This window comes from Lycium ferocissimum, chromosome 1 (assembly GCF_029784015.1).
Source record: "Lycium ferocissimum isolate CSIRO_LF1 chromosome 1, AGI_CSIRO_Lferr_CH_V1, whole genome shotgun sequence".
Classification (NCBI taxonomy): Eukaryota; Viridiplantae; Streptophyta; class Magnoliopsida; order Solanales; family Solanaceae; genus Lycium; species Lycium ferocissimum.
This window is the reverse complement of record NC_081342.1, coordinates 2,822,280-2,846,264: the sequence shown is the minus strand read 5'-3', so window position 1 is coordinate 2,846,264 and position 23,985 is coordinate 2,822,280. Positions and strand designations below refer to the sequence as shown.

Sequence of the window (23,985 nt, the reverse complement as noted above, 5' to 3'; positions counted from 1 at the left end):
TGGGCTGGACCAAGTTGGGTATTTATTTATCCACATAGGAAGGGAAAAGACCCAAAACCCAACAACTAGCCACTATTTTTTTTCCCTCAACCTGAAATTTCAAAAAACAGTTTCATGGAACATTTTGATAATTAAATCATTAGCCATAAAATTTCGTGTCGTAAATCACCAATCATATTTTTGATGGCCTCGTCTACTAACATTTAAGTCAAAAGGCACCCTTAAAGAATGTTGAATGTAGTAAGCTCCTCATCTCTCATCTCTGAGCGTCGTTTGAATTCGATTATACTAGACAGACACAGATTCAGAATTTGAAGTTAATGGATTTGTACAATGACTTTAAGTTAATATACAATAACAACTGAGTTCATAATCAAATATTTATAAATATATGTAGTAGATTTCTTAATATATATAGGGTATAAACAAAAGTTACTGATTCCCTTCCACATGTCATATTGTGGATCTGCCCCTATAACCAGGCAATACATATATCCATTAAAACATCGCTTCTATCCGGTGATGACATCCATCATGGATCAGAAGCGGAAACTCATCCTTGGAGCAATCGTTCTTAAGATTTCGAAGTTAACACGAACTCGAATTTGACCATTTTACTTTTCCTTATTCGGACAATGCTTGAAATCCATGTGGGACTTATAACTATAAAATTGAAACCATGTTCAATGAGTTTGTTAACTTTAGTTTTAGTCATGGAGACCAATTATGAACTTTAAGTGTTTTTGGGCCTGCTTAATAAACAGCATGATCAATACGATATAAATTTAAAAATCAAATCAAACTAGTTTTGAAACCTATAGATCTTGATTGTTCACTCAAATAAGCTTGGACATATTATTTATTGCCCCACAAGTACAAAGGAGAATAACCAAAAGATCAAACTGAGGTATGATAAGTTGTTTCTCCAAGAATATTGATAACAACTCCAGCAGATAAACTGAAATACATAACAAGATTATCACCCTTTGAAATTACATCATCTTGAACATTTCTTGAAGCAAAAGCCTCTTCACAATTCATGGCATAATTATTAGCGGATTCAACATGATCACTAGCTGATTGAAACTTCTTCTCTTGAACATCATCTAAAGCAGTCACAAATGCTCCAAGAATACCACCATACCTGTTGTTGAGACATAATATAATTAAACATGCAAAGTGTGTTTTCTCTAATAAATTAAATTTTTAGATGAGATGGTCAAACAATTCAACACTAATAGAGTATTATATTAGAGCAAGCAAGAGATTTTTGAGTTCAAATCTCATAGCCATTATAAAAAGCAAAAAAAAAAAAAAATAATAATAATATATATATATATATATATATATATATATATATTCACATGATTGAAAATCTCATCTAAAAGTTTAAGCTTCTATATTCAAGTTTCATCTAAAAGCTTATGCTATTAGAAAGGGATACTAGCACTTTTCGTTCTTAAATTATTGGTAAATTCTTCTTTTTGGTCCTTCTGATATATGCCTCACCATGTTTCACTTTCTTTTAATTTAAAATGTGCTTTTTGGTTCTTTCACGTAGAAAATATGTTATAGTTGACTATTTTTATAATTATATCATCATCAAATGTGAAGTAACAATACAAACTTAAAATAACATGTTATAAGCTAAACAATTAATAATTATGGTAAATATATGTATATATTATCAACAAAAGGATCAAAAATTGCATCAATCAAAGGTTTAATGTACCTAGTTTGATATCATATAGACTAAAATCAGAATTTTTCAATAAGTGAGGTACCAAAAGTGATATTAGCTCTAGAGAAAAATGAGTGGTCATACAATTCAAGATGAGACTCGTGCAAGCAAGAGGTTCCCCGTTCAAAACTGCTACCAAAATAATAAGCACTAATATTTCCACGTGCTTGGGGTTTGGCTTATGAAAAAACAAATGTGTGAGGGGATGTTTGAGATGGTCGAACGATTCAACATGTTTATGCAAGAAATCATGGGTTCAGATGTCCCTAGCGACATGCCTAAGAGCTTTATCAACGGGTTGGGTAGAATTTAGTAGCGGTAGTTCAAACCACATATTTGTGTCTAAAAATTCACTTCATATGTATAAGTAAGTTATCAAAAATCCATTAAACTGCGTTTTTTAAATTCAAAATTCATGATTTCAAAATCCTAGCTCCGCCACTAAAATTCATTGTCACCCAAAAAAAAAAAAGGAAAGGAAAATAGTTAAACGTGCTTGGCATATGAAAAAGAATCTAACAATACCATTTGCTACACACACTCAATGCTGAAGAAACAACAGGATTTGTGCCTCCTTCACTAAGCTTTTTATTTATGTAGTCTTGAGTTTCTGATGCATGTGAATTTCCAGCTTGAATAATGGCTATGGCTAAATCACATGGCGTTGTTGCTGATGAGATTTTTGGATCAGAATTTAGGAGTGTTATGCAGAAATCAAAGTCCCAATTTGGTCTATTAATCGTGCATGCTTTTTCAATAAGACTTGAGTTGAAGTTTGCTTTGGTTTGGAGAGCCAAAAGCACGAAGAAAGGCAAGAAAATAGTGAAAAACACAGAAATGTTTCGTCGAGAAGACATATTTTGTTTAGTTTTTGGCTATGAGCAAGTGATTCTAAAGAATACATATATAGAGACTTGCTAGAATGTAAGAGGTTATTTCAATAAATATTCAATCGTTGTAGTTGGTGAGCTTAACTTTGGATCTTATCTTAGAATTGGCTTATAATTCCCCCACTTTTTTAAAACAATAAAAACATGTTATGCGTTTATTCACAGGAATTCGATTATGATTTTAACATATCATTTTAGCATATATTAAACACGTAAATAAGTCAAAGTCAAACCAACTTAATTATAAATTTAACCAAACATCCTCTATATCTTGTACTTTAAAACAATGACTAAGAGAAACATAAATATGAGTCCGGAGCCTAAAGGGCATAAAAATACACGGTATAAACCAAAAGGGGACTGCCTTTTAGTTACATACCAAAAGGGGTATAACGTGGAGGAGTCCACGTTATACCCCAAATTTTTTTTTTCATTGTCAGAAAATCACAGCAAAAATTAAAAAAAAAAAATTAAAAGGTATAACGTGGACTGATCCACGTTATACAAAATTATTTGTATAACGTGGATCAATCCACGTTATACCATTAATAATGTATATTTTTCTCCCTAACGTTTTACAAAATAGTTTGTAAGACGTTGCCTCTATTTAAATCATATTCGGCTGTGTTTTTGATAAAAAAAAAATTATTGATTTTTTTAATTTTTAAATCATATAGTTGATTTCAGTGATTAACTAAAATAAATATTTTAACACATGCAATAATTAAATCTGTTTGAAAAAACTTAGTGTTTGACTGTAAGGTTATTTTAGTCAACTTTATATGTCGAGAAAATTAGTCAGCTTTATTTTAAAAAATTGAAACCGCAAAAGTGAAATTGACATTCACGACTACATTTGGATTTTTACGTTGAAATCTATTGCGTATCATCATCTTATAAGTAAATAAAACTGAAAATTTCAGGCCAATTTGAGGGAAAATTGAAATTGAATGGGATAAAAGGTGTTTTTTTAAAAATCGGCTTGGCCAAACCGCCTTGCACCGTTTGTCCACATAGATCTCGAAAAAATACGCAAGTTCAAAAAAAAAAAGCGTAAAACGGACGTCCGAGCGCAAAGTTATGACCATCTAAATTTTGACCACTTTACAACTAGTTTTTCTCCCTATATTTTTTAGAATTATATTTATATTCAAAATAAAGTTATGTCTTGATTAAAAAATAACACGCTTAAATCAAAACCTTAAACAAAACTTACTTCGGGTATCTTTTCAACCCCTAAAACGACGATCCGAACGTTTACGTATTCTTGATGTATTAAGCCTACATTATAGTACGTAGAAAAAAAATATCAGGTTCTATATAAAATATTGATGTTTCAGAGTCTTGACACACGACTAATCGTTGGTCAAAATATGGAACAAACACTAAGTGTTGGTTGCAAAGAAAAGATTTATTGATTTATTAATTATTGCATGTGTTAAAATATATTATTTCAATTAATCACTGAAATTAACTATATGCTTTAAAAATTAAAAAAATCAATAAATGTTTTTTACTAAAAACACAGCCTAATATGATTTAAATAGAAGCAACGTCTTGCAAACTATTTTGTAAAACATTGGGGAGAAAAATATACATTAATGGTATAACGTGGACTGATCCACGTTATACAAATAATTTTGTATAACGTGGATCAGTCCACATTATACTTTTTAATTTTTATTTTTTTTTTAATTTTTGCTGTGATTTTCTGACAATGAAAAAAAAAATTTGGGGTATAACGTGGGCTCCTCCACGTTATACCCCTTTTGGTATGTAACTAAAAGGCAGTCCCCTTTTGGTTTATACCGTGTATTTTTATGTCCTTTAGGCTCCGGATTCCTATAGTAGTAAATTAGTCTAAGGAAATTCATAATATAAAAAAGTAAATACATGAAGAAGTCAAGTGAAATTCATATCTATGTTATATTCATAAATAATTCTAACATCATATATACAATGTAAGTAATTCACATTTCAATTCCCCTTTGTGCACCTAGCTCCGCTCACACACATCTTTTCTAATCCATAGAAGCTGCTTTTAAAAGTATTGTACCTGATTACTTTGTGAACTTATGTTTTTGCTATTGAATAAGAAAAGCAATACATTTTGGTTGAATACAACAACATACAACAACATATTCAGAGTAATTTCAAGAGTGGAGTTTGAAGAGGGTTTAATGATTTATATGTCCGCAAAATTCTATTGATTCCTTTCAGCAAAAGGGAAGTTGTTCTTCTCTATCACGAGTTTTATACTTCCTCAGGGATCATCCAGGTCAATTTTCATGAGTTTTGTTGTTCATACAACAGCCATAAAAGCCGAAAAACTTGATTTCAGTTTTTCTATATGTGTGGGCCCTCTGTTGTCTTTCTGTTTTATGACCTCTTTGACTTTCCGCATTGTCTTGTTTTACTTTTAGGGCGTGTTTGGTATGAAGGAAAACGTTTCTTGAAGAATGTCTTTTAGAAAAATAAAAGGTTTCTTACTTACTTTTTTGTGTTCGATAAGTAAAGATTTATAATCCTAAAAATATTTATATATAATCTAGACAAATATTATGAGGTGGTGGTGGATGGTGGTAGGGGATGGGATGGGGTTGGGGGTTGTGGGGTAGGGGTGGGAGGGTGGGGGTTGGGAGGAGACAATATGCTTGGAATGCCAATTGTGGGACTTATTTTCCCTACTTCCATTAGAGATGTCATTTTTCTCATTTTCAAGAAACTTGTTTTCCTAATAAAATATTTTTCCAAAAATTTTGACCAACCGGAATAGAGAAAATTTAAAAACATTTTTCAGAAAATCACCGAGCACACCCTTAACATATAAACTGGTGGATCTCATTTGCTGCCTTTCAATACATTTTATGTTGAGTCGATATAACTCTACTGCATTCTTATGTATGTTGCTCCAAAAAAAAAATGTTTAATCTATGTTTTTAACTTTATGACTAATCTTTACTGGCAATTGAGATAGAAAATTGACCAACTCAAATACTAAAGCATAAGAATACCCAAAAACCAAAAAAAAAACAAAAAAACCACAAATTGTATGGTACATTTTTCATCTTAAACTATAAATACCTAAAACACAAACTTTAATATATAAACATTATAAATTTGTATTTGATAAATAGATGTACAAGCAGCCAAAAAGGTTTTAAAAAAAAAAAAACAATAGTTTCCTTATTTAAAATTTGAATCTCGTAATGTAATACGTGGAGTTTGATAGATGAAAGAAATCTTAATATAGATATGCAGATATTATGCCAAACGTGAAATCGTCCAAGGAAATAGTGCAAACGGCTTACATGTTTGAGTACGATGTACATCAAGTTTCATATAATATTTAAAAAAAAAAAAATTAAAATTTTATAACGAGATTCTTGATAGTTTATACACAAAGGTATTTGATACTACTATATATCAGTGGTTGTACTTTCTTCATTTCTTCAATGCCATTCATGATATAATATTAAGTTTTTCAAAAGTTAATAAACTATACGGTCACTAGATTTTTGAACAATCTAATTAACTTGTAGTAAGAATTTGTCTGACGGTGACCCTCGATCTATACAACAAGAAGAACAACAAACTCAGTATAATCTCACAAGTGAATCTGGAGAGGGTAAGCTGTACGCAACCTTAACCCTATTTTTATGGGTTAAAGAGGTTGTTTCAGATTAACCCTCAGCAGCCCTCCTCCTTTATCCGAGTTGAAACCGACAATATTAATGAGCTCACATAGGCGGAGTTGACCCTCGATCTGTCAAAGAAAATATTTTCATATGTGTGGTGTACGTATTCTTGTTGAGTGTATATGTAATTTATGTCGAATATGCTGGATTTAGTTGTAATCATACACCACTATAATTAAGATAAGATAATAATTTTACTAACATTAGTAAAAGATAACTAACTATGACTACACTACAAGAAAGTATAGAAATCACAACAAAATTTTTTATATCTCAAGAACAACTTAGTTTTATTGTTGGCAAATCATTTTTTTGTTGCCAAAGAATTTAATTTTGTTGCCATAGTATTGATTATTGTTGCAAAAAGTACTTTTGGCAACAAACAAACTAAAAAAAAAAAAGTTGTTGCACGTTGTTGCAATAACAGGCGTTGGGAAAAGTTCATGCAACAAATTTTTTCTTTTTTTTTTTGCCAAAAGTACTTTTTACAACAATAATCAATATATGACAACAAAAAAATTTTTGTTGCCAAATATAATTTTTCTTGTAGTGCTACTTACATAAATGCTAAGGTCCCTTTGATTGTGAGGCCAAATTATATTAATTTGTTGCCAGTGCTATTACTTCAAAGGTCTGATCTTCCACCTATACCAATAAATAATAAGGTCCCTCTGATGGTGAAATCAAATTGCATTTGTCTAGCGCACATAGTGTCGGTAAAAACGTTTTCGCATTTGGTATTTACATTAATCAAATGAGTACATGATACATGATTTCATATAAATCGTTAATTATGATTAAATAATACTCTAATTAATACACATTCTAATATTAATTTATTATTTAATTAAGTTAAATTAATATAGCTTGGTGTAAACATCAAGTGGGAACAAAAATGTAACAATTCTGACGCTATAGCACTAAATACTTGGTGTAAACATTTGTTTCATGTGCTCTATAACCTAGAAGTGTCGAAGGTCCAGGCCAGCCAGCGCATCATGAATCAATTTCAAATTCAAACTCCAAAAAAAAAAAAAAAAAAATCTCAACATGGTCTACATTCATTACTAACATTATCCCACATGATAAGAAAGAATCAAACCTCAAATTTGATCCACCTATTTATTAACTTAGCTCATATTGATCCATCCAAATTCACCTCAGGTCCTTAACCCATCCATTTGACACCCATAAACTAAGTGAAACTGGAATGAAGCAAAGGATTGATGATGGTGTCCTCTCGTTGCTTAATACCCATATGTTATTTCCAATAATTTCCTAATATATACCTGCAATTATGCTAAAATGTGGACTCTAGCTCTATAATGGGAAAAGATTTATTAAATATAATATAATAACCATAGTTTATTGGATACTTGACCGAGACAAAAAACATTTATTTTTTTACAAACTTAGAAGATCAAAATGCTCAACTATATATTTACGGAATCATTTTAAACTTACCCCCAAACTTATGACCTTTTTTCTTTTTTCTTAACTTCAGTTATAGGATATTATTTGAGTTAATTGTTTCCTCATTTAGTAAGATAAAATAATATTGAGGCTACTGGCATTTCATGTGAATGCTCCCAATGTTTTTGCAAAAATTGCATGGTTTTCCCTTCAAATGGGCTGGTCTTTAATTTTTGCCCTTCAAAATTGAAATTTTGTCTAACGGAAGTTTTTTAAGGATGAGAGCATAACTTGTGAGATATTATGATGCGAAAATATACTATGCCTCGCAAAAAAAGTTATTTGTTTCGAGGGGAAATATCAAAAACCACCACAAAATAGAGGCAAAAGTGCAAAATGACCGCAGCAAAATTAGCAAGATAAACAGAATAAATGAAGCAACAGGTATTATTGGCATTTCATGTGAATGTTCCTAATGTTTTTGCATTTTTTTGCGCGGATTGCCCTTCTTTTGGGGTGGTCTTTAAATTTTGCCCCTATTTCATGTTGTGGTCTTTAAATTATGCCCCTTTTTCATATTGGTGGTCTTTAATTTTTCCCTTCGCGTTGCAACCCCGAGCGTTTCGCGAGAAATCATGAGGTTACGGGTTGAACCCCGCTAAGCATAAATTAAAAAAAAAAAAAAAAAAAAAAAAAAAAAAAAAGCGCAAAGACAAGGTTTGGGTCGCGTGTATCTTGGGACCGGCATACACTTATTGAATTACCAAGTTATGCGGCAAACTTTTAGTTAAGCCATACTAAAAGTTTTCATCTTGTATGGGCGGGGCATAAGTACGCCGGGTTGACATAACTTTGGCAAATCCTTAACAAGTTTATCTTAGGGTCGAGCATACTTATGAAAAAGTTGACTTTTAATGGGCAAACTTTTAGTTAAGCCTTAACTAAAAGTCTTTTCCTAGTTATCTTGCTTATAGGGAAAAAACTTTTAGTTAAGGCTTAACTAAAGTATGCCCTTAAATGCGACTCGGCATAAACTTTCCTTAAGGCATAACTAAAAATTTGTCTTATAAGACAAAGTCTATGTCTTAAGGAAAAAAATTTTTATGCTGCTGTGAGGGCATACTTTTAGTTATGCATATATACTAAAAGTATCTTAATAGCCCACGTGTTTTTTGCATAAGCGGGCTAATAATGGGCCCACTTTTTTAGTTAAGGCTTAACTAAAGTTTGTCCATTAAAGATTCTTGCCCTATAAATTTTGACCGGCCATAACACCATGAAGGAGTTCGGAGGTTATCTGCGCGACCGAAATCTTTTAAAAAATTCGCAAGGCATAAGTATCGCTATGCGCGGTAAACATTTGGTACATTTCTTAACAAGTGTATGCCGGTGGGGGCATAGCGAAATTTAAACTTTGCCTTGAGAATTTTTTTAAAATTTTTGACTGAGTGGGGGTTCGAGTCTGGAACACATGGGTTTTAGCTGAAGGGCAAAATGTAAAGTTTTCAAATATGAGGGGCAAAATTTAAAGACCATCCCAAAAGAAGAAGGAACAGTGCAATTGCCCATGTTTTTTGTATCAGTGGGCCAACATAATTCCTTAACAAAATGGGCCAACCTATATTTAAAACTACTGACTTACCAATTTTTTTTAAAACCTCGGTTTCTCTTAATCAAATTTTAAAGATTTCAACCAAAACCACACGAAGCAGAAGCGGCACCCGCGCAAAAAAATGTTCTTTAATCAACACAAACACAAACTGGGAAAAATACAACATTTTTTTGTGCGGAATGCCCTCAATGGCACTGGTCTTTAATTTTTAACCCTCAAATTGGTGGTCTTTAAATTTTTCCTTCAGTAAAAACTTCTTGATTTCGGATTCAAACCCTCGCTTAGTCAAAAAAGAAAAAAAATTGCAAGGTAGAGTGTCCAGTAAAGTTTGAGGCAAACTCTGCCTTAAGACACAGTTTGAAACTCTGCCTGATCAGGCAAAGTTTGATTGTAAACTCTATCTGACATGGCGAAACTCTCCCTTAAGGCAGAGTTTGCTTATACTTGAAGGCAAAACTCTACCTTAAGATAGAGATTTTCATTAAGGCAATTTTGTTTTTATTCAGTTGAAATTTTACAAAACTCTGCCTTAAGGCCTAAGTTTTGCTCGAATAGGCATAATTTTGCTACGAAATTCTGCCTTGCGATTTTTTTTTTTTTTTTAAATTGAGCCAAGATTTAAACCCAGGACCTCGGGTATTAGGCGAAGGGAAAAATTTAAATACCATCAATTGAGGGACAAAAATTAAAGACCATAGCCTTTAGAGGGAAATCGTGCAAATGACCCAAAATACAAAATTCGAGAAGAAAATGGACTATAGCTCTTTAATAAGAAAGGATTTATCAAATCTAATAACTATAGTTTATAAATAGAGAAAAGGGTAAAAAATATCCTTCTATTTTGAAAAAAAAGGCTAAAAATATCCGCAAAACTATTTTGGGTCAAAAATATCTCTCCCATCCTTAAAGTTTTCAAATATACCCCTGTCTTGACTAAAATTATTCTCCAAAATAACCCGAAATTATTTTTTAAATCCGCTCCATCATTTAAACCCGACCCAACTAAATAATAACCCATAAGATCTTCTTATTCCCTCAATGCGTAGGTTTGAAGTTTGAGGGAATTGGGGGAATAAGGAGATCTTATAGGTTATTATTTAGTTGAGTCGGGTTTAAATGATGGAAAAAAATGATTTCGAGTTATTTTTGGGGATAATTTCCATCAAGACAAGGATATATTTGAAAACTTTAAGGATGAGAGGGCTATTTTTGACCCAAAATAAGTTTGGAGGGTATTTTTAAACCCTTTTTCCAAAGTAGAGGGATATTTTTGACCCTTTTCCCTTACAAATATTTGATGAAGATTAAAAAAAAAAAAAGTTCATTTTTTACACCCCTGGAGGTAGGGGTAGGCATGGTATGGTAAATATCGATAAGCATATCGAAATTGAATTTTTATACCGCAGTTTCAGTATCGGTATTTGGTATGCACTTTAAAAAGTTTGGTATTTGGTATTCATAAAGAAAATACCGAAATATCGAATACCATACCAAAGTATATAATTACATATACAATTCATATATCTTAATATTATAATACTAACAAATATATAAACTAGTATTATTAGAAAATTAATTGTTTGAACGTTGGAACATTGACTATTCTATCTTGATTTAAATGTCTTTTTTGTGTCATTGATTTACCATACCCTAAAATATCGAAATCGGGTATATGGAATTAGTTTGATAATGATATAATATTTTTAGAAATCGAAATTTAAATTCTGATATCGAAATTTGAAATCTTTATATCCCTCTTGGCGTATAAAAACTGCTCAAGATGTGTGGCCCATCCAGGTCAATTTTGCCATAAAAGCCGAAAAATCTGATTTCAACTTTTCTAAATGTGTGGCCCTCTTTTGTCTTTCTGTTTTAAGACCTCCTTGGTTCTCACTTCTCTGCACTGTCTTGTTTTTCTTTATAGCTAGTTATAAAACTCCATGCTGCGCACGGGCCCAAACACAGATGAAAATTATGGTAAAAAACTGATTTCACAATCTTTCTTAACAAAATCAAATGTTGATGCTTATAGAATAAATTAAGTAGAATAAATTAAGTATGATTAAGAAGTTGCACATTTTTAAAAAATGATACGACATGCTTGAAATATAAGTTTCAAAATATTCATTTAATTTTTTCTTAAACTTTGTGTCCAGTCAAACAAACTTACATAAAATGAAATGGAGGGGAATAACGTGTTTATCTTACCGCCAAAAGTTTATATATGTAATTTTGGTATTTATAGTTTAGGTCTAAAAAATTTATAATACAATTTAGTGTTTGAGATGTATCATTAAGTTAGAGTTTAGGATTTGAGATTTAAAATTTAAGGTCTTGATATGAGATATTAAAATTTAAACTTTAACTTTCTATTTGGGGTTTCGAATTGTTGGTTGTTTACGCTCTTATTAGCTTTATTTTGTCTACCTCACGTTTCCTTTTTTTGTTATTTTTAAAACTAAACCATATTTTATGTGTGATTTAGCCTAAATGTGTACTCCTCCTTCCCCAAACAAAAAATTGATGGAGTGAATAAGAAAAAAAAAATGCATTTAATTGTCATTGTTGATTCAGATATTAAAATTTTTAATACTTTCACATTGACATATTCAAAAGTTACACACTATGTAACAAAATTATAAGTTGCATCTGTTTTTACCTCACACGCTACAAAGATATTCTTGATCGCACAGAGCTTCCCAAGTCCTAACTACTACAAAGAAATGAGAGGGTCCAAATAAAGGACATTTGTGCAGCTGACACGAAAGAAGATAAACTAAACTGGACTGGTATTATGGTCCAAATAAAGGAAAGGTACATGTGTAAAGCGGGGCAATACAATGTTATTAAAGCACAGAAATTAAAGAATTAACTTAAATGACCAAACTACCCTTAAAATCCTAAGCAGGCATGTTGACCTGCTGCCTGCTAACTCCCTTTTATTAGATAGTAGAAAACTTGTCGATCAAGATGCATCTTCTCCATTTTTATGTATGTCTCTCCAATTTTTTTTTTTGGTTAATTAAGCCATCACCTTAGGTTTGTGATTCCTTTGGTGTGGGGGTTAGGCGTGGGAGGTTAGGTCTATCATATTCGGTGGCGGAGTCGGGATTCATATTAAGGGGTGTCAAAAAATATAGAAATGTCATGACCTAAGTTTGAACCCGTAATCTTAAAGACTTTTTGCAACCCCTTAACAGCTACGCAAAGCCTTTAACTTGTGTTAAGGGGTGTCAACACTAGTAGACATACTATAAAACCAAAATTTCACTTATATATACTATGTAATTTTTTGGCGAAGGGGTGTCGCTTGACACCCCTCAAGCCAAGGTGGCTCCGCCCCTAATCATATATCTATTAATGTAAAAGGTTACATATGTTAGAGGGGACATGGACCAAACCTCTAAGCATGGGATATCTGCACATATTTCACAAAAAGAAAAGTGGAAGGACTAAGCCTATACATTATTCTTCCCTATTCTGAGATTATATACTTTCAACTTACAAAGAAATTACATTTGTCATATGCTTCTCATAGATGGAAAACACCATTTATCTAGTTGAACTAAACTTTAACATCTTGCTGCAGTTGTTGGTAAAAAAATATTTAATCAATGTCTATATTAAGTCCCAAAGATCGAATTATGAAGTCAGAACGTGTGCTCTATTATTCTTAACGTTACGTCTTAAACTCTAAATTATATATGGTACATTTTTAATCTTAAACTGTAAACACCTAAACCACAAGCCGTAATATATAACAACATAACAACACGTTAACATACTCGGTGTAATCCCATAGTGGGATCTGAAGAGGTTAGAGTATCGTGTACGAAAACCTTATCCCTACCTAGTAGAGGTATAGAAAGATTGTTTCCAAAAGACCCTCGGCTAATTCGAGTGTAGCAGATAATAAATGCAAATTTATAGAAAATAACGATAATTAAACTGCATAATATAAATGTCACGCCCCGAACCATGGCCTGGGCGTAACACGACACTCGGGCCTTGCTTGCATGTGTCCGAGCGAACCTCATGGCTTGCTTGTCAACATGGGCATCAAGACAATATAATCTATATGATGCAATTTAAATGAATCATGAAAATATAATTTACGGAATAAAGACTTGAAATTATCTCATAGCATGAAAATTCATGAAAACGTAATAGTCTGCAAACATGAAAGCATAACTGATTTTGTGAACTAATATCTGTCTATGAAACCTCTAAAACATGTTATACTAACTACCGGGACATGGCCACCTACACCATAACGTTAATACGGACTTTTTTTGTTATTTTTAATAACTAAGTGATCTCTTGCGCGGTGTATTTCACGAAAATCGGTATTGAAGTGCGGGGGCGGGCAAAAGGTGACGTTAGTACATGGTGAATAATACTAGTATGTAAAACCTGAGAAATGAAGAACATGGCACAACATAGGCATAGGACATGAATTGATGTAACTTGAACATGAGTATGAAACGTGAAAAAAAATGCATTTAATGGAAATACATGTATATAAAGTTGTAATAGATAGTATAAAATCTTTTAATACACTCACGCCTTGCCGGGGATATGAGAAATAAGTAAAATATACACAATGAAGGTGTTGCCTATTGCTGGCAAATCCTACGGTGGCTACGTAGTTTTAGGCTATCGAGCCTTTCGGTTAACTAAGCAATCCCAAAAACATGAACATAATATAGTTGGCTAAGAAGCCCATGATTTTCGTGAAATAACTTGTAATCATGATTTCACGAAATGAGAGTAACATGGTTTCATGAAATATCTTGTAATATGGTTTCATGAGATAACTTGTCGTAGTCTTACTGACTTGATTCACGAGTAATAACAATAGTTCGTAATTATATATATAATTGATTTGAAAACATGCTTGTAACTTGCTACATAAAATCATAAATTTTCATATAAACATAATGAGAACACATGAGGAAGAATTCATGATTGTTAAGCTAGGGTTCCTAATAGTAATGGAAGATTAGGAATACAATAACGAATATAGATACAAAATTCATATACATAAATACATAACTATAGGCTACTAATATGTTGGGTTTAATGCCCAGGGTTTGAACTTCATGGATATCAAGAAACGGAGCATGGGGAAGAACGTAGAGCAGTGTGGATGTTGACCTTAGTCGCTCCAAAACTTGAATTAAAGACTTGAGCTTTGAAGAGGATTTCCAATATCTTGAAACTTAAGATGGGTTTTCTTGAAAACCCTAGTTTTAGGAATGATGATTTCTTATTTAGATCATTAGAGTATGTGTTAGAATTGAGTTGGAATAATTTTTTTGTTCTTGATGATGGGAGAGGGTAGGAGGTCGTTCTAGGGCTTGAAGGAACGAAAAATAATGATTTGTGATATGGACGAATATATAGTGTTGGAAAATTGGGTTACGTGAGGGCCGTATTTTGAAATACGGTCCGTATTAGAAAATACCTTCTGCGTCTCTTGATAAAATGGCCATAACTCTTTGCACGGATGTCCGTTTGACCCCCGCATAATATACCGTTGGAAAGGTATTTCAAAGCTCTACAACTTTCATCAAAGGAAGTTTTCCCAAATTCCAAATACATTTTGAAATACGGGCCATATTATGAAATACGGGCCGTATTTTGAAATACGGTCCGTATTTAACATTGTAACATTCAAATGTCAAATTCCAGAACGCTCGAAATCACGATATCGATTTATGTTTTGAAATAAGAAATACGGTCCGTATTTAACAATGTAACATCCAAATGTCAAATTCAGAATGTTCGAAATCTTGGTAACGGTTTACGACTTGATTTAATGAAATAAATGCGTAAACCCCCGATCTTACCGAACGGGGAAATTCCAATTCTCACATCTTTTATCTAATTTCTATAGGATGGTCAAAGCTTAGGTTAAAGATACGAGGTGTTACAATAAATAAGGGTCTTGCAACCTACCACATGAAGATAGCAGGTCACCTTAGCAACTTAGCATTACGCCCACTTTTTTATTCACTAAAATACTCCTGTCACCTTATTAAAAATATGAACTTTCCGAAGGCTTTTTTGGTCTTTTTAACAAAAACTAAATACTGAACTACTGATTTTGCATCATTTCTAATGCTTCCTCCTCTCCCTCTTTCGTCTCTAATTGTCTTTGTTTTTATCTTTCTCCCTCACATGAATTAAGTCATACAGGTTTTGTGAATTCGTGTATTATTTGATAAGAAGGCAAAAAAAGAATCTCTCACTAACAAAGTTATTATATAAGCTATTGGGGGCAATTTAGAAAAATTAAAAATGGAAACATCCCGAACCTACTACCTTCACGTAGTAGGTTATAATAGGTAAACAAAAGTAAATAAATCATTGGAATGTTAGTCGGAACGTAATAGGTTTCATGTTAAGAGGAACCTTTTGTGATCAACATAAAGTTTGTAGATCTAGTGTAGATCTAGTATATGTATTCTTCATCCACTATGATAATTATATGATTAGGGGAGTTTTGGCCGTAGCGGTAAAGTTGTTACCGTGTGATCGGAGGTCACGGGTTCGAGTCATGAAAATAAGATCACGTACGATAGATCTTGTGTTCCGCCCACGCGAACCCCACGCATAATGGATGCTTAGTGCACCGAGTTTTTTTTTTTTAATTAGAATTTTTAAATGTTTATGCAACAAAAAGAAAATGAAGAATATAGCTTAGGAATTGTCACAATTGCTAAGAGGAACACGTGCCTTATCACTTATATAAAAATATAAAGTATACATTTAGAAAATTTATATGACGAGACCATTTTTAAAGGAGTAAAAGTAGCATCATTTTACTTGTAAGCCCGAGTGAATGGCTAATACTTCTACTTAACAATGAATCCCACATTAATTTTCGCTGCCCTGTGTGATGAGTGTAAGCTATATAAGGCTTAAGCTATTGCAAGCATTATCTAATTTAATTAACCAAAGTTGTTTTAGACTAGATGTTGGGTTATCTTCTCCCTTTCACAATTTCTCATAGAAAGGAGAGAACTAAAAAAATGAATAATCCAACTTCTTCTCTTGTTTTTTTATTTTTCTTGTTAATCTTTACTTGTCTATGTGAAATAACCGCAAAAGCGGATGAAGCTGATGCTAAGGTATATTTTGGGTATTATTGAATTTTATATAAAGTTTTCGGGAAACAAAAAAAGTCTTTGGAACTTGTACTCCTTTCTTTCCCTTTTACTCGTCATTTTTGCATCTTAAATACCATTCAGAAAACATAAATTAAAGAGTAATTTGTATAAATTATTTTATTTATTATTTGGTCTCAATTTATTATCACTTCTCGCTTTCACCAGATTGATCTCTCTCCACATTAATATTGTAAGGGTAAAATCGAAAAAAAACCAACTAATTATTTCAAGTACGTAACGGTAAAATTGAATTAAAAAAAAACTAATCCTTTCTAAAATAATAAGTATTTTAAACAAATATTTTTAGTAAAACTTACAAGCAAAATGTAATGGAGGGAGTATAGTTTTTAAAAAAAAGTACATGAATATTGCATGAGTGGTCTTAAAGTTAGCTTTATTTAATGTTCCTCCAACCGTTTAACGTTGAGGATGGCCATAAGAAATTGTTACATATACATGTAAGCAGTTCTTGTATTTTGGTTCTTGATTGTACTCTCTTTTGGATTTATAGATTTACATTGTCTACTTGGGACACAAGCCACACGATGACCATGAACTTATCACCTATTCACATCATGACATTTTAGGTCAAGTGGTTGGGAGGTATGTATATATTAATATTATTATATCATTATGATGTTTATTAGTGATTACTCCTTCCGGATTAAAAAAAAGTGTCCACCTAGCCATTTGCACACCCTTTAAGAAAGTACTAACTTACAGGTAAAAATAGATAATCTGACTAAGCTACCCCTGATTACATAGGTATTGAGATTTGATCACTTAATACTTAATAAGGGCAATTTTGGAGGAATAAGGTTAATTGTTTCTTGGTTTGATAAGTGGACACTTTTTTTGACCCAAAAAAAAAAATAGAGGCTAAGTGAACACTCTTTTTGATCCGGAGGGAATGATACTTTAATATGATTATATCATTTTCCCTCAATAATGCATAAAAATATTTTACATAATCAATGTAATTTAACCAATAACAAATAGTAGGTTAGTTACTATTTTAATCAACTTTAATTTCTTAATAAGATTTATCATAGAAATATTTACTTGTAATTACCTTATAAATGACCTGCAGATTGTAAAAATATAAATATTTATATTTTTGCATAAAAAATTAAACCCGCTTATTATCACGTCATGCAGTAAGGAAGAAGCCAAAAAACGGATGATATATAGCTATAGACATGGCTTTTCTGGGTTTGCTGCTAAGCTCACTAATTCTCAAGCCAAACAAATTGGAGGTATATTTTCGTTAATAAAATATCTTCACTCTCATGCATTTCTAGCACATACTACTCGAGAGCGGATTTAACATATGAACTTTATAAGTTCAAATTTGTGATTCTACTATTTTTATCAAATTTTCTTGATTCAGAATCTATTACTTAATCATATTTAGTAAATTTTTTAACACATATACATAGTCTAAGTCAAAACCTATGGGTAATGAACCCATAGCTAATACATTAGATACGCCCCTAATTATACTAGCACATTTATAAAAGAAAATAATGTTCTTGAATTTTCTTTTCCAAGCTTCCCTTACAAAGTTGATATGTGTGCTTTGATTTTCAGAATTACCTGAAGTGGTCCGAATTATACAAAACTCTCGTTACAAGACTCATACGTCAAGGAGTTGGGATTTTTGGGTCTTTCTAAAAATGATCCCAACAATCTTCTCAACAAAACAAATCAGGGTGATGGAGTAATAATTGGCATTTTAGATTCAGGTTTAATTTTATCCTTAACTAGTCCTCACACCCCCCCCCCCCCACCAAAACAAAACCGCCCCCACAAAAAAAAAATTGCTCCAAGGTCATGACCTTCTTATTAAAAAATGATTTGATTTGTTTGCATGGTGGTGTAAAGAAATTGTATATAATGAGGCATTTGATTTTATTAAGATTAAGATATTTAAATCTGAATATACATCTGAAAATTAAGATGTGTATTAAGATTCCTATGATTAATGTTGAATACACTTCTAAATATTTAAGTCTGAATAACAATTGGGTGTCCGGCTTAACCTCCAAAATCTGTTTATTTTTCGATGTGTTTATTTGCGGAAGTGCTTTAGAAAAAAGATTTTTGATAGTAGCAATTTGTTTGGATAATAAATTTGAAAATAACTCTTGTCAATAATAAAGTAATAATTTATACTTAGTCAAGGTTCCAAAAGTGTTTTAGGATTTTTTTTTTTTTTTTTTTTTTTTTAACTTTTTTAACGAAAAACAACTTTTTGTTCTTGCTTAGAAAAACTTATTTTTTCCTAAATAAAAAGTGTAACGGACACGCTCAAATCACTAAAATAAATACTTTCTTAAAAGAAAATAAGCATTTTTTTACTCTAGTAGCTTGACCAAACAATCTATAAATAATTTCGATTGTTTGTTTTTCTCAAGACTTGAATCTATAGACTTGTATTTTATATTAATAATTAATAAATATAATATTTAAATAAAATACTAATAAATTTAATACTATATCACAACAAAGTATTTTTAAAGAATTATATGATGGTTGGTAAATATTTTTCTTCTGCCGCATTGGAAGTTAAACTCTAAAATACCACTTTTTATAGGTATATGGGGAGACTCGGAAGCTTTTAATGATAAAGGGCTAGGTCCAATTCCATCTCGATGGAAAGGTAATTGCAAATCTGAAGGAAAATTCAATGCCACAAAACATTGTAACAAAAAAATTATTGGTGCACGTTGGTACATAAAAGGGATGATGGAAGAAAAGGGACTAAACCAGACAATGGTCGAAGAATTATATGATTTATCACCATTAGATGACCACGGGCATGGTACACATGTTGCCTATACAGCTGCTGGTTCTTATGTTAACGATGTTCAATATTATGGTCTTAACATGGGGACAGCACGAGGAGGAGCACCACTTGCGCGATTGGCTATTTATAAGGTATAGTTGAAACATTGATCTGTCTTATTTAAAAGTTCAAATTGTTAAAGAGGGCACGCTAATATGCTATTTTAATTTTTTTTTGGGTGAAGCACATAATTTGTATTATTTTTTATTTTTAAAAAAAGCATGTTACCATCTTATTTAAAAGCTAAGATGTTAGAGAAAGTACGTATTTTGATTTATTTTATTTTATTTTCAATAGGTCTGTTGGACAGATAAGGAAACTCAATATTGTGGTAGTGCTGATGCTCTTGCTGGTATTGATGATGCTATAAAAGATGGGGTTGACATATTGTCAGCATCTATTGGTGATGATTGTGTCTTGTCTGAAGTCGATTTTTTTGAAAGTCTTTTGGGGATAGGATCTTTTCATGCAGTATCCCATGGCATATCTTTTATTGCTGCTGGAGGAAATAGTGGACCTGAATCAAGCACAATCAGCAATACTTCTCCATGGATGATAAATGTTGCGGCTAGCAATGACGATAGAGAAATTGTTACTCCTTTAACACTTGGCAACAACAAGACTATACTAGTAATCCTCTATAACTTTATGATTGCTTAGTTTTTCTCTATACATAATATTAGTGCAGAGTTTTGTAAGTATTTTACTATTTGTAGGCCGCTCAAGGAATTTTTAAAGGGAAGGAACAAGCCTTTGCTCCTTTGGTCATTTTTGAAAATATAACAAAGTAAGTGAAACGTATATTGCATCGTCCAATATAAATTACAAGTTAATACGACCTCATTGTTAAACTTTTAATTAGATATTAACTTTGTTGATATTTGTATTTTTCGTTCGCAGTTATAATGAAGTCAAATCTATTGCCAATGAAGTGAAAGGAAAAGTTCTAATGCTTTTCTTTCAAAACCAAATTGATATAATTTTTTCTTTGCTGACTCTAAAACTTACTGGGGTTTTGGCTCTGATTGTTTCTACTCCCCCTCTTAACGAAAACATTGACTATAATCAAACTCATGGTGTCCCTATACCCTTTTTTTCCGTTGATGTGGAGCAAGGAAACCAAATATTTGATTATTTTCAACAATGTAAATCGAAGTAAGTATATATTTCTCTTACTTTCTATTATATTTTTATATATTTTTTTTTTTCTTTTACGACTTTCGGTGTATTTGATATGACGGATGACTTCTCTTTCTAGTTTTGATTGCCGAGAAAATATTTAAGGGAAGACGGACTTTCCTCACTTTTGGAAAAGAGTCATTTTCCTTTAATTGTCTGCAGGTGTGATCGGTACGGAAGAAACGTTTCAGAAAAATATTTTTGATTTTGCCATGTCCCCAGGTAAAAAAATTTGGACAACATTTTTCTTAGGAAAACAAGTTCCTGCAAATGAAATAGCTTACTGAGTAAAGTAGGGAAAACAGTGCGCAGTGACGTTTCTGACCACCCTACCACCACCCACTGCCGATTCCCCCCCCAACACTCCCAACCACACCTTCCAAAAAAATAATTTTTTCTTAAAATAAAGTTTTAAAAAGTTTTTCTTTTTTGTTTTTTTACACCACCCACCCCCATGACCCCTCCTCCAAAAAATATCAATTTTTTCTTAAAAAAAGTTTTTCTTTTTTAGTTTTTTACACCCCACCACCCCCTCTAAAAAATTAAATTTTCTAAAAAAAAGTTTCTGAAAATTTCTTTTTTGATTTTCTATACCCCCCCTCCCTCGCACCCCTACCCCCTACCGAATTTTCTACTTCATAGTTAATTTTACATTTATACAAAATTATAAAAATCGAAAGTTTGTGTTGTAAAATTTGGTGTGGGGTGGGTTGTAGTTGGAGGTGGGTGGTGGGTAAGAAATTTTTTTTCATTTTTTATAAAAGTTAAATAAAATATATGAAATAGAAAATTTGAGAGGTGGTGGGTGAGAGGGTTGGATGTAGTAGGGTGGTGTGGGGTAGGGGTGGATGAAGATGAAGTGCGTTCGAGGGTGGTGGTTGGGTGGGGTTGGGATTTGGTTGGGAGTGGGTGGGGTGGGTGTGGGCTTGGTGTGGTATGGGTGGTGGGTTGGTGGGGCTTGGGTGGGTATTTTTTTAAAAATATTTTGTACCAACCAACCGAACATGAGAAAATAGGTAAGAAATTCACTTATTTTTCACTATCCAAACGAACGTTATAAAATAAGAAAGAATTCACTTATTTTCCGAGTTAACACATTTTTCAGAAAACATTTTCCTCCATGCCAAACACACCCTAAATCTTATCTTCATGCCACTGTTTAATTCAACACTTAAGCATCGGTATTAATATGTTATAGTAATTAAAAAAATTCATCAAGTCATCATATCCAATGCTAATATTATTTTAATAAATCTCTTTTCTTAAAAATATTTTTCACTATCCAACTAAATACGAGACAATATTTTTGAGTAAATTATTCTTTGGCAAATGAGTCGTTTTCTTGAAAAAATTTGGAAACTCACCTCTGTCATATCAAATCACCTTTCACTTTTTTGGTTATTGTTATATTAGTGCATATTGATTTTTTGTTTTCAACAGTAAGCAAGATCCTATGATTAAATTGGGTCAATCTGAAGTTTTTGAGGGGAAGAAGATATTTCTAAAAGTGCCTAAGTTCTCATCAAGAGGCCCGAATTCCTTTACTCCAGAAATTTTGAAGGTAAATATATAATTATACGCTGTTTTGACATGAAATTCTCTCAAAAAGTATACATCAATAAGGGCCTCTAAATCAATGGTGGATGTAGAATAAATTTTATGCGTCCAATCGAACCCATTGTATTTGACATATAATATACATGTGTATGAAAAAGTCACCAAAGAAAAACATTCGATATATCATCTGTTTCAATTCAACTGTCTTACTTTTCTTCTAGTGTTTACAAAAAGAATAACACTTTCTATTTTTGGTAAGTCACTAGTTCTAATAATTTATATGGCTTGTTAAGATCATAAGATTCAAATTACATTTTACTACATTGCATTCAAATTACATTTTAAGATAACAAGATTTGAAAGTCTCCTTTCTTTCTCAAACATCGCGTCTTGTCAAACTAAGTTAACTAAATTGAAATGAGGGAGTAGTAACTTCCAAATTCATAATTTCAGTATGCACTATAAATTTAATACTAAAAACCTTAAAACTGACCTCAAAAATTTAAATATTCGACTCGTGTCGACTCTTAATTTAACAATTTCTCTTGTTGAATTGTTTTTCTCTATTTGTTTTTCCAATAATTTATAAGTTTTACCCAAATATTTCTTTAGCTAGGATGTTGCGGCTCCCGGTGTAAGTGTACTTGCGCAGCTTCCTCCTCATAAAGGAAACAATGGATTCCAACTCATGTCGGAACATCCATGGCGACTCCTCACGTCTCGGGAATTGTTGCACTCCTTAAAGCCGCACATCCTAATTGGTCTCTCAGCCGATCAAATCCGCACTTGTAACTACGAGGTAATATCTTATGAATTTAAGTTATATATACTAATAAATATATTGTTTTTTACCCGATCCATGCATTCTAAGTCCCAATATCAAGTTTGATAAGAAGCATCCATTGTTATAAGTCAATTTTATCTAATAGTGCTATAATACTTGTATGATGTGAGTGTGTGTATAACTTACACTCCTACGATACCCTCTCAAATTTCATTGGGAAAATGATTTTAATTCATTTACATTATTTTTACACTATCAATTTATTTTAACATATTATAACAAAGTTATCTATTTTATTTTCTACGTTATTAAATTAAGCTTCTTATAGATAATACCTATTGTCATAGCTCACTTTAACCTCATCATACAAAAAGGTTATTAATACACAAAATCTCAATCAGCATATTTTCGAATATACATATTATTATGTAAAAGTTATCCTAGAATCAACTTATCCATATAGTCTTTCCACATCTACAACATACTTTTAAATATATGTATTTATTTTGACTTTTGATACAATAATTTTATAAACAAAGTAATTCTGGTTTTGAACTCTAGGTATAAACACATAATAAGAACAACAAAATAAAAAGTTCCAGTATCTTCTTTCTCTTTTGGTATCACTAAAATTTACAAAAAATATAATATAAATTTTATTTGTGTAGCATGGAACGAGGACACATATAGATATGAAATCTATTCGGAAGGAACAGGAGATAAACTTGCTGATCCATTTGACTTTGGAGGAGGCATTTGTAATCCAAATGGAGCAACGGATCCTGGCTTAGTTTATGATATGGAGAAAAATGATTATTTGAATTATCTTTGCAGTTTGGGTTATACTAATGATAAGGTTCACAATGCAACTACATTACTTTCCGATTCAAAAAATTCTCGCAGCAGGGATTATATGTCCCAATGAAGTATCTTCTAGGTTGGATTTGAATCTCCTTCAATATCTATTCCAAATCTTAAGAATTCGTTCATTGTCGAAGAACGTTACTAATGTTGGAAATGTCAACTCTATATCAAGCTAGTGGTTAAACCTCCTAGAAATACTGCAATTAAAGTAAGTCCACATGTCT

The 23,985-nt window shown here is 31.9% G+C and overlaps 3 protein-coding genes across 6 annotated transcripts in view; 2 read left to right on the top strand and 1 right to left on the bottom strand.

Annotated features, from left to right (window-relative positions):
* Positions 1-23,845, top strand: part of LOC132056887 (subtilisin-like protease SBT3.9) — a 61,369-nt gene extending 37,524 nt beyond the window's left edge. The window contains exon 11 of the mRNA XM_059449461.1: positions 23,566-23,845. Coding sequence (XP_059305444.1) covers positions 23,566-23,822 — 257 coding nt within the window. The 3' untranslated portion in view covers positions 23,823-23,845. The remainder of the gene's footprint in view (positions 1-23,565) is intronic.
* On the bottom strand, positions 829-2,639 carry LOC132056820 (cell wall / vacuolar inhibitor of fructosidase 2-like). Its single transcript, XM_059449215.1, has 2 exons — positions 2,267-2,639; positions 829-1,144 (listed from the first exon to the last, which is right to left on the bottom strand). Exons 1-2 carry the CDS (start codon positions 2,596-2,598, stop codon positions 898-900), a joined length of 579 nt encoding a protein of 192 aa, XP_059305198.1. The 5' UTR covers positions 2,599-2,639; the 3' UTR covers positions 829-897.
* Positions 16,292-22,144, top strand: LOC132057088 (subtilisin-like protease SBT3.16). Of its 4 annotated transcripts, XM_059449571.1 has the most exons (9): positions 16,292-16,490; positions 17,041-17,132; positions 17,688-17,785; positions 18,120-18,274; positions 19,126-19,469; positions 19,675-20,007; positions 20,094-20,164; positions 20,278-20,532; positions 21,997-22,144. In XM_059449571.1, the coding sequence occupies exons 5-9, from the start codon at positions 19,275-19,277 to the stop codon at positions 22,127-22,129; spliced, it is 987 nt and encodes a 328-aa protein (XP_059305554.1). In that variant the 5' UTR covers positions 16,292-16,490; positions 17,041-17,132; positions 17,688-17,785; positions 18,120-18,274; positions 19,126-19,274; the 3' UTR covers positions 22,130-22,144. The 4 variants fall into 4 exon arrangements, with proteins under 4 accessions (XP_059305554.1, XP_059305701.1, XP_059305622.1 ...); XM_059449718.1 differs by lacking the exon at positions 17,041-17,132; XM_059449639.1 differs by lacking the exon at positions 17,688-17,785.
* Positions 23,846-23,985: the final 140 nt, after the last annotated feature.

What these genes read in the sequence shown, in the direction of transcription:
- LOC132057088 (XM_059449790.1), top strand. Translation starts at nt 19,275, where the DNA reads ATGATGGAAGAAAAGGGACTAAACCAGACAATGGTCGAAGAATTATAT. An exon ending in CGCGATTGGCTATTTATAAG is followed by an intron (nt 19,470 to 19,674) that starts GTATAGTTGAAA and finishes TATTTTCAATAG; the next exon opens with GTCTGTTGGACAGATAAGGA. An exon ending in TTTCAACAATGTAAATCGAA is followed by an intron (nt 20,533 to 21,996) that starts GTAAGTATATAT and finishes TGTTTTCAACAG; the next exon opens with TAAGCAAGATCCTATGATTA.
- LOC132056820 (XM_059449215.1), bottom strand. Translation starts at nt 2,598, where the DNA reads ATGTCTTCTCGACGAAACATTTCTGTGTTTTTCACTATTTTCTTGCCT. An exon ending in TTGAGTGTGTGTAGCAAATG is followed by an intron (nt 1,145 to 2,266) that starts GTATTGTTAGAT and finishes TCTCAACAACAG; the next exon opens with GTATGGTGGTATTCTTGGAG.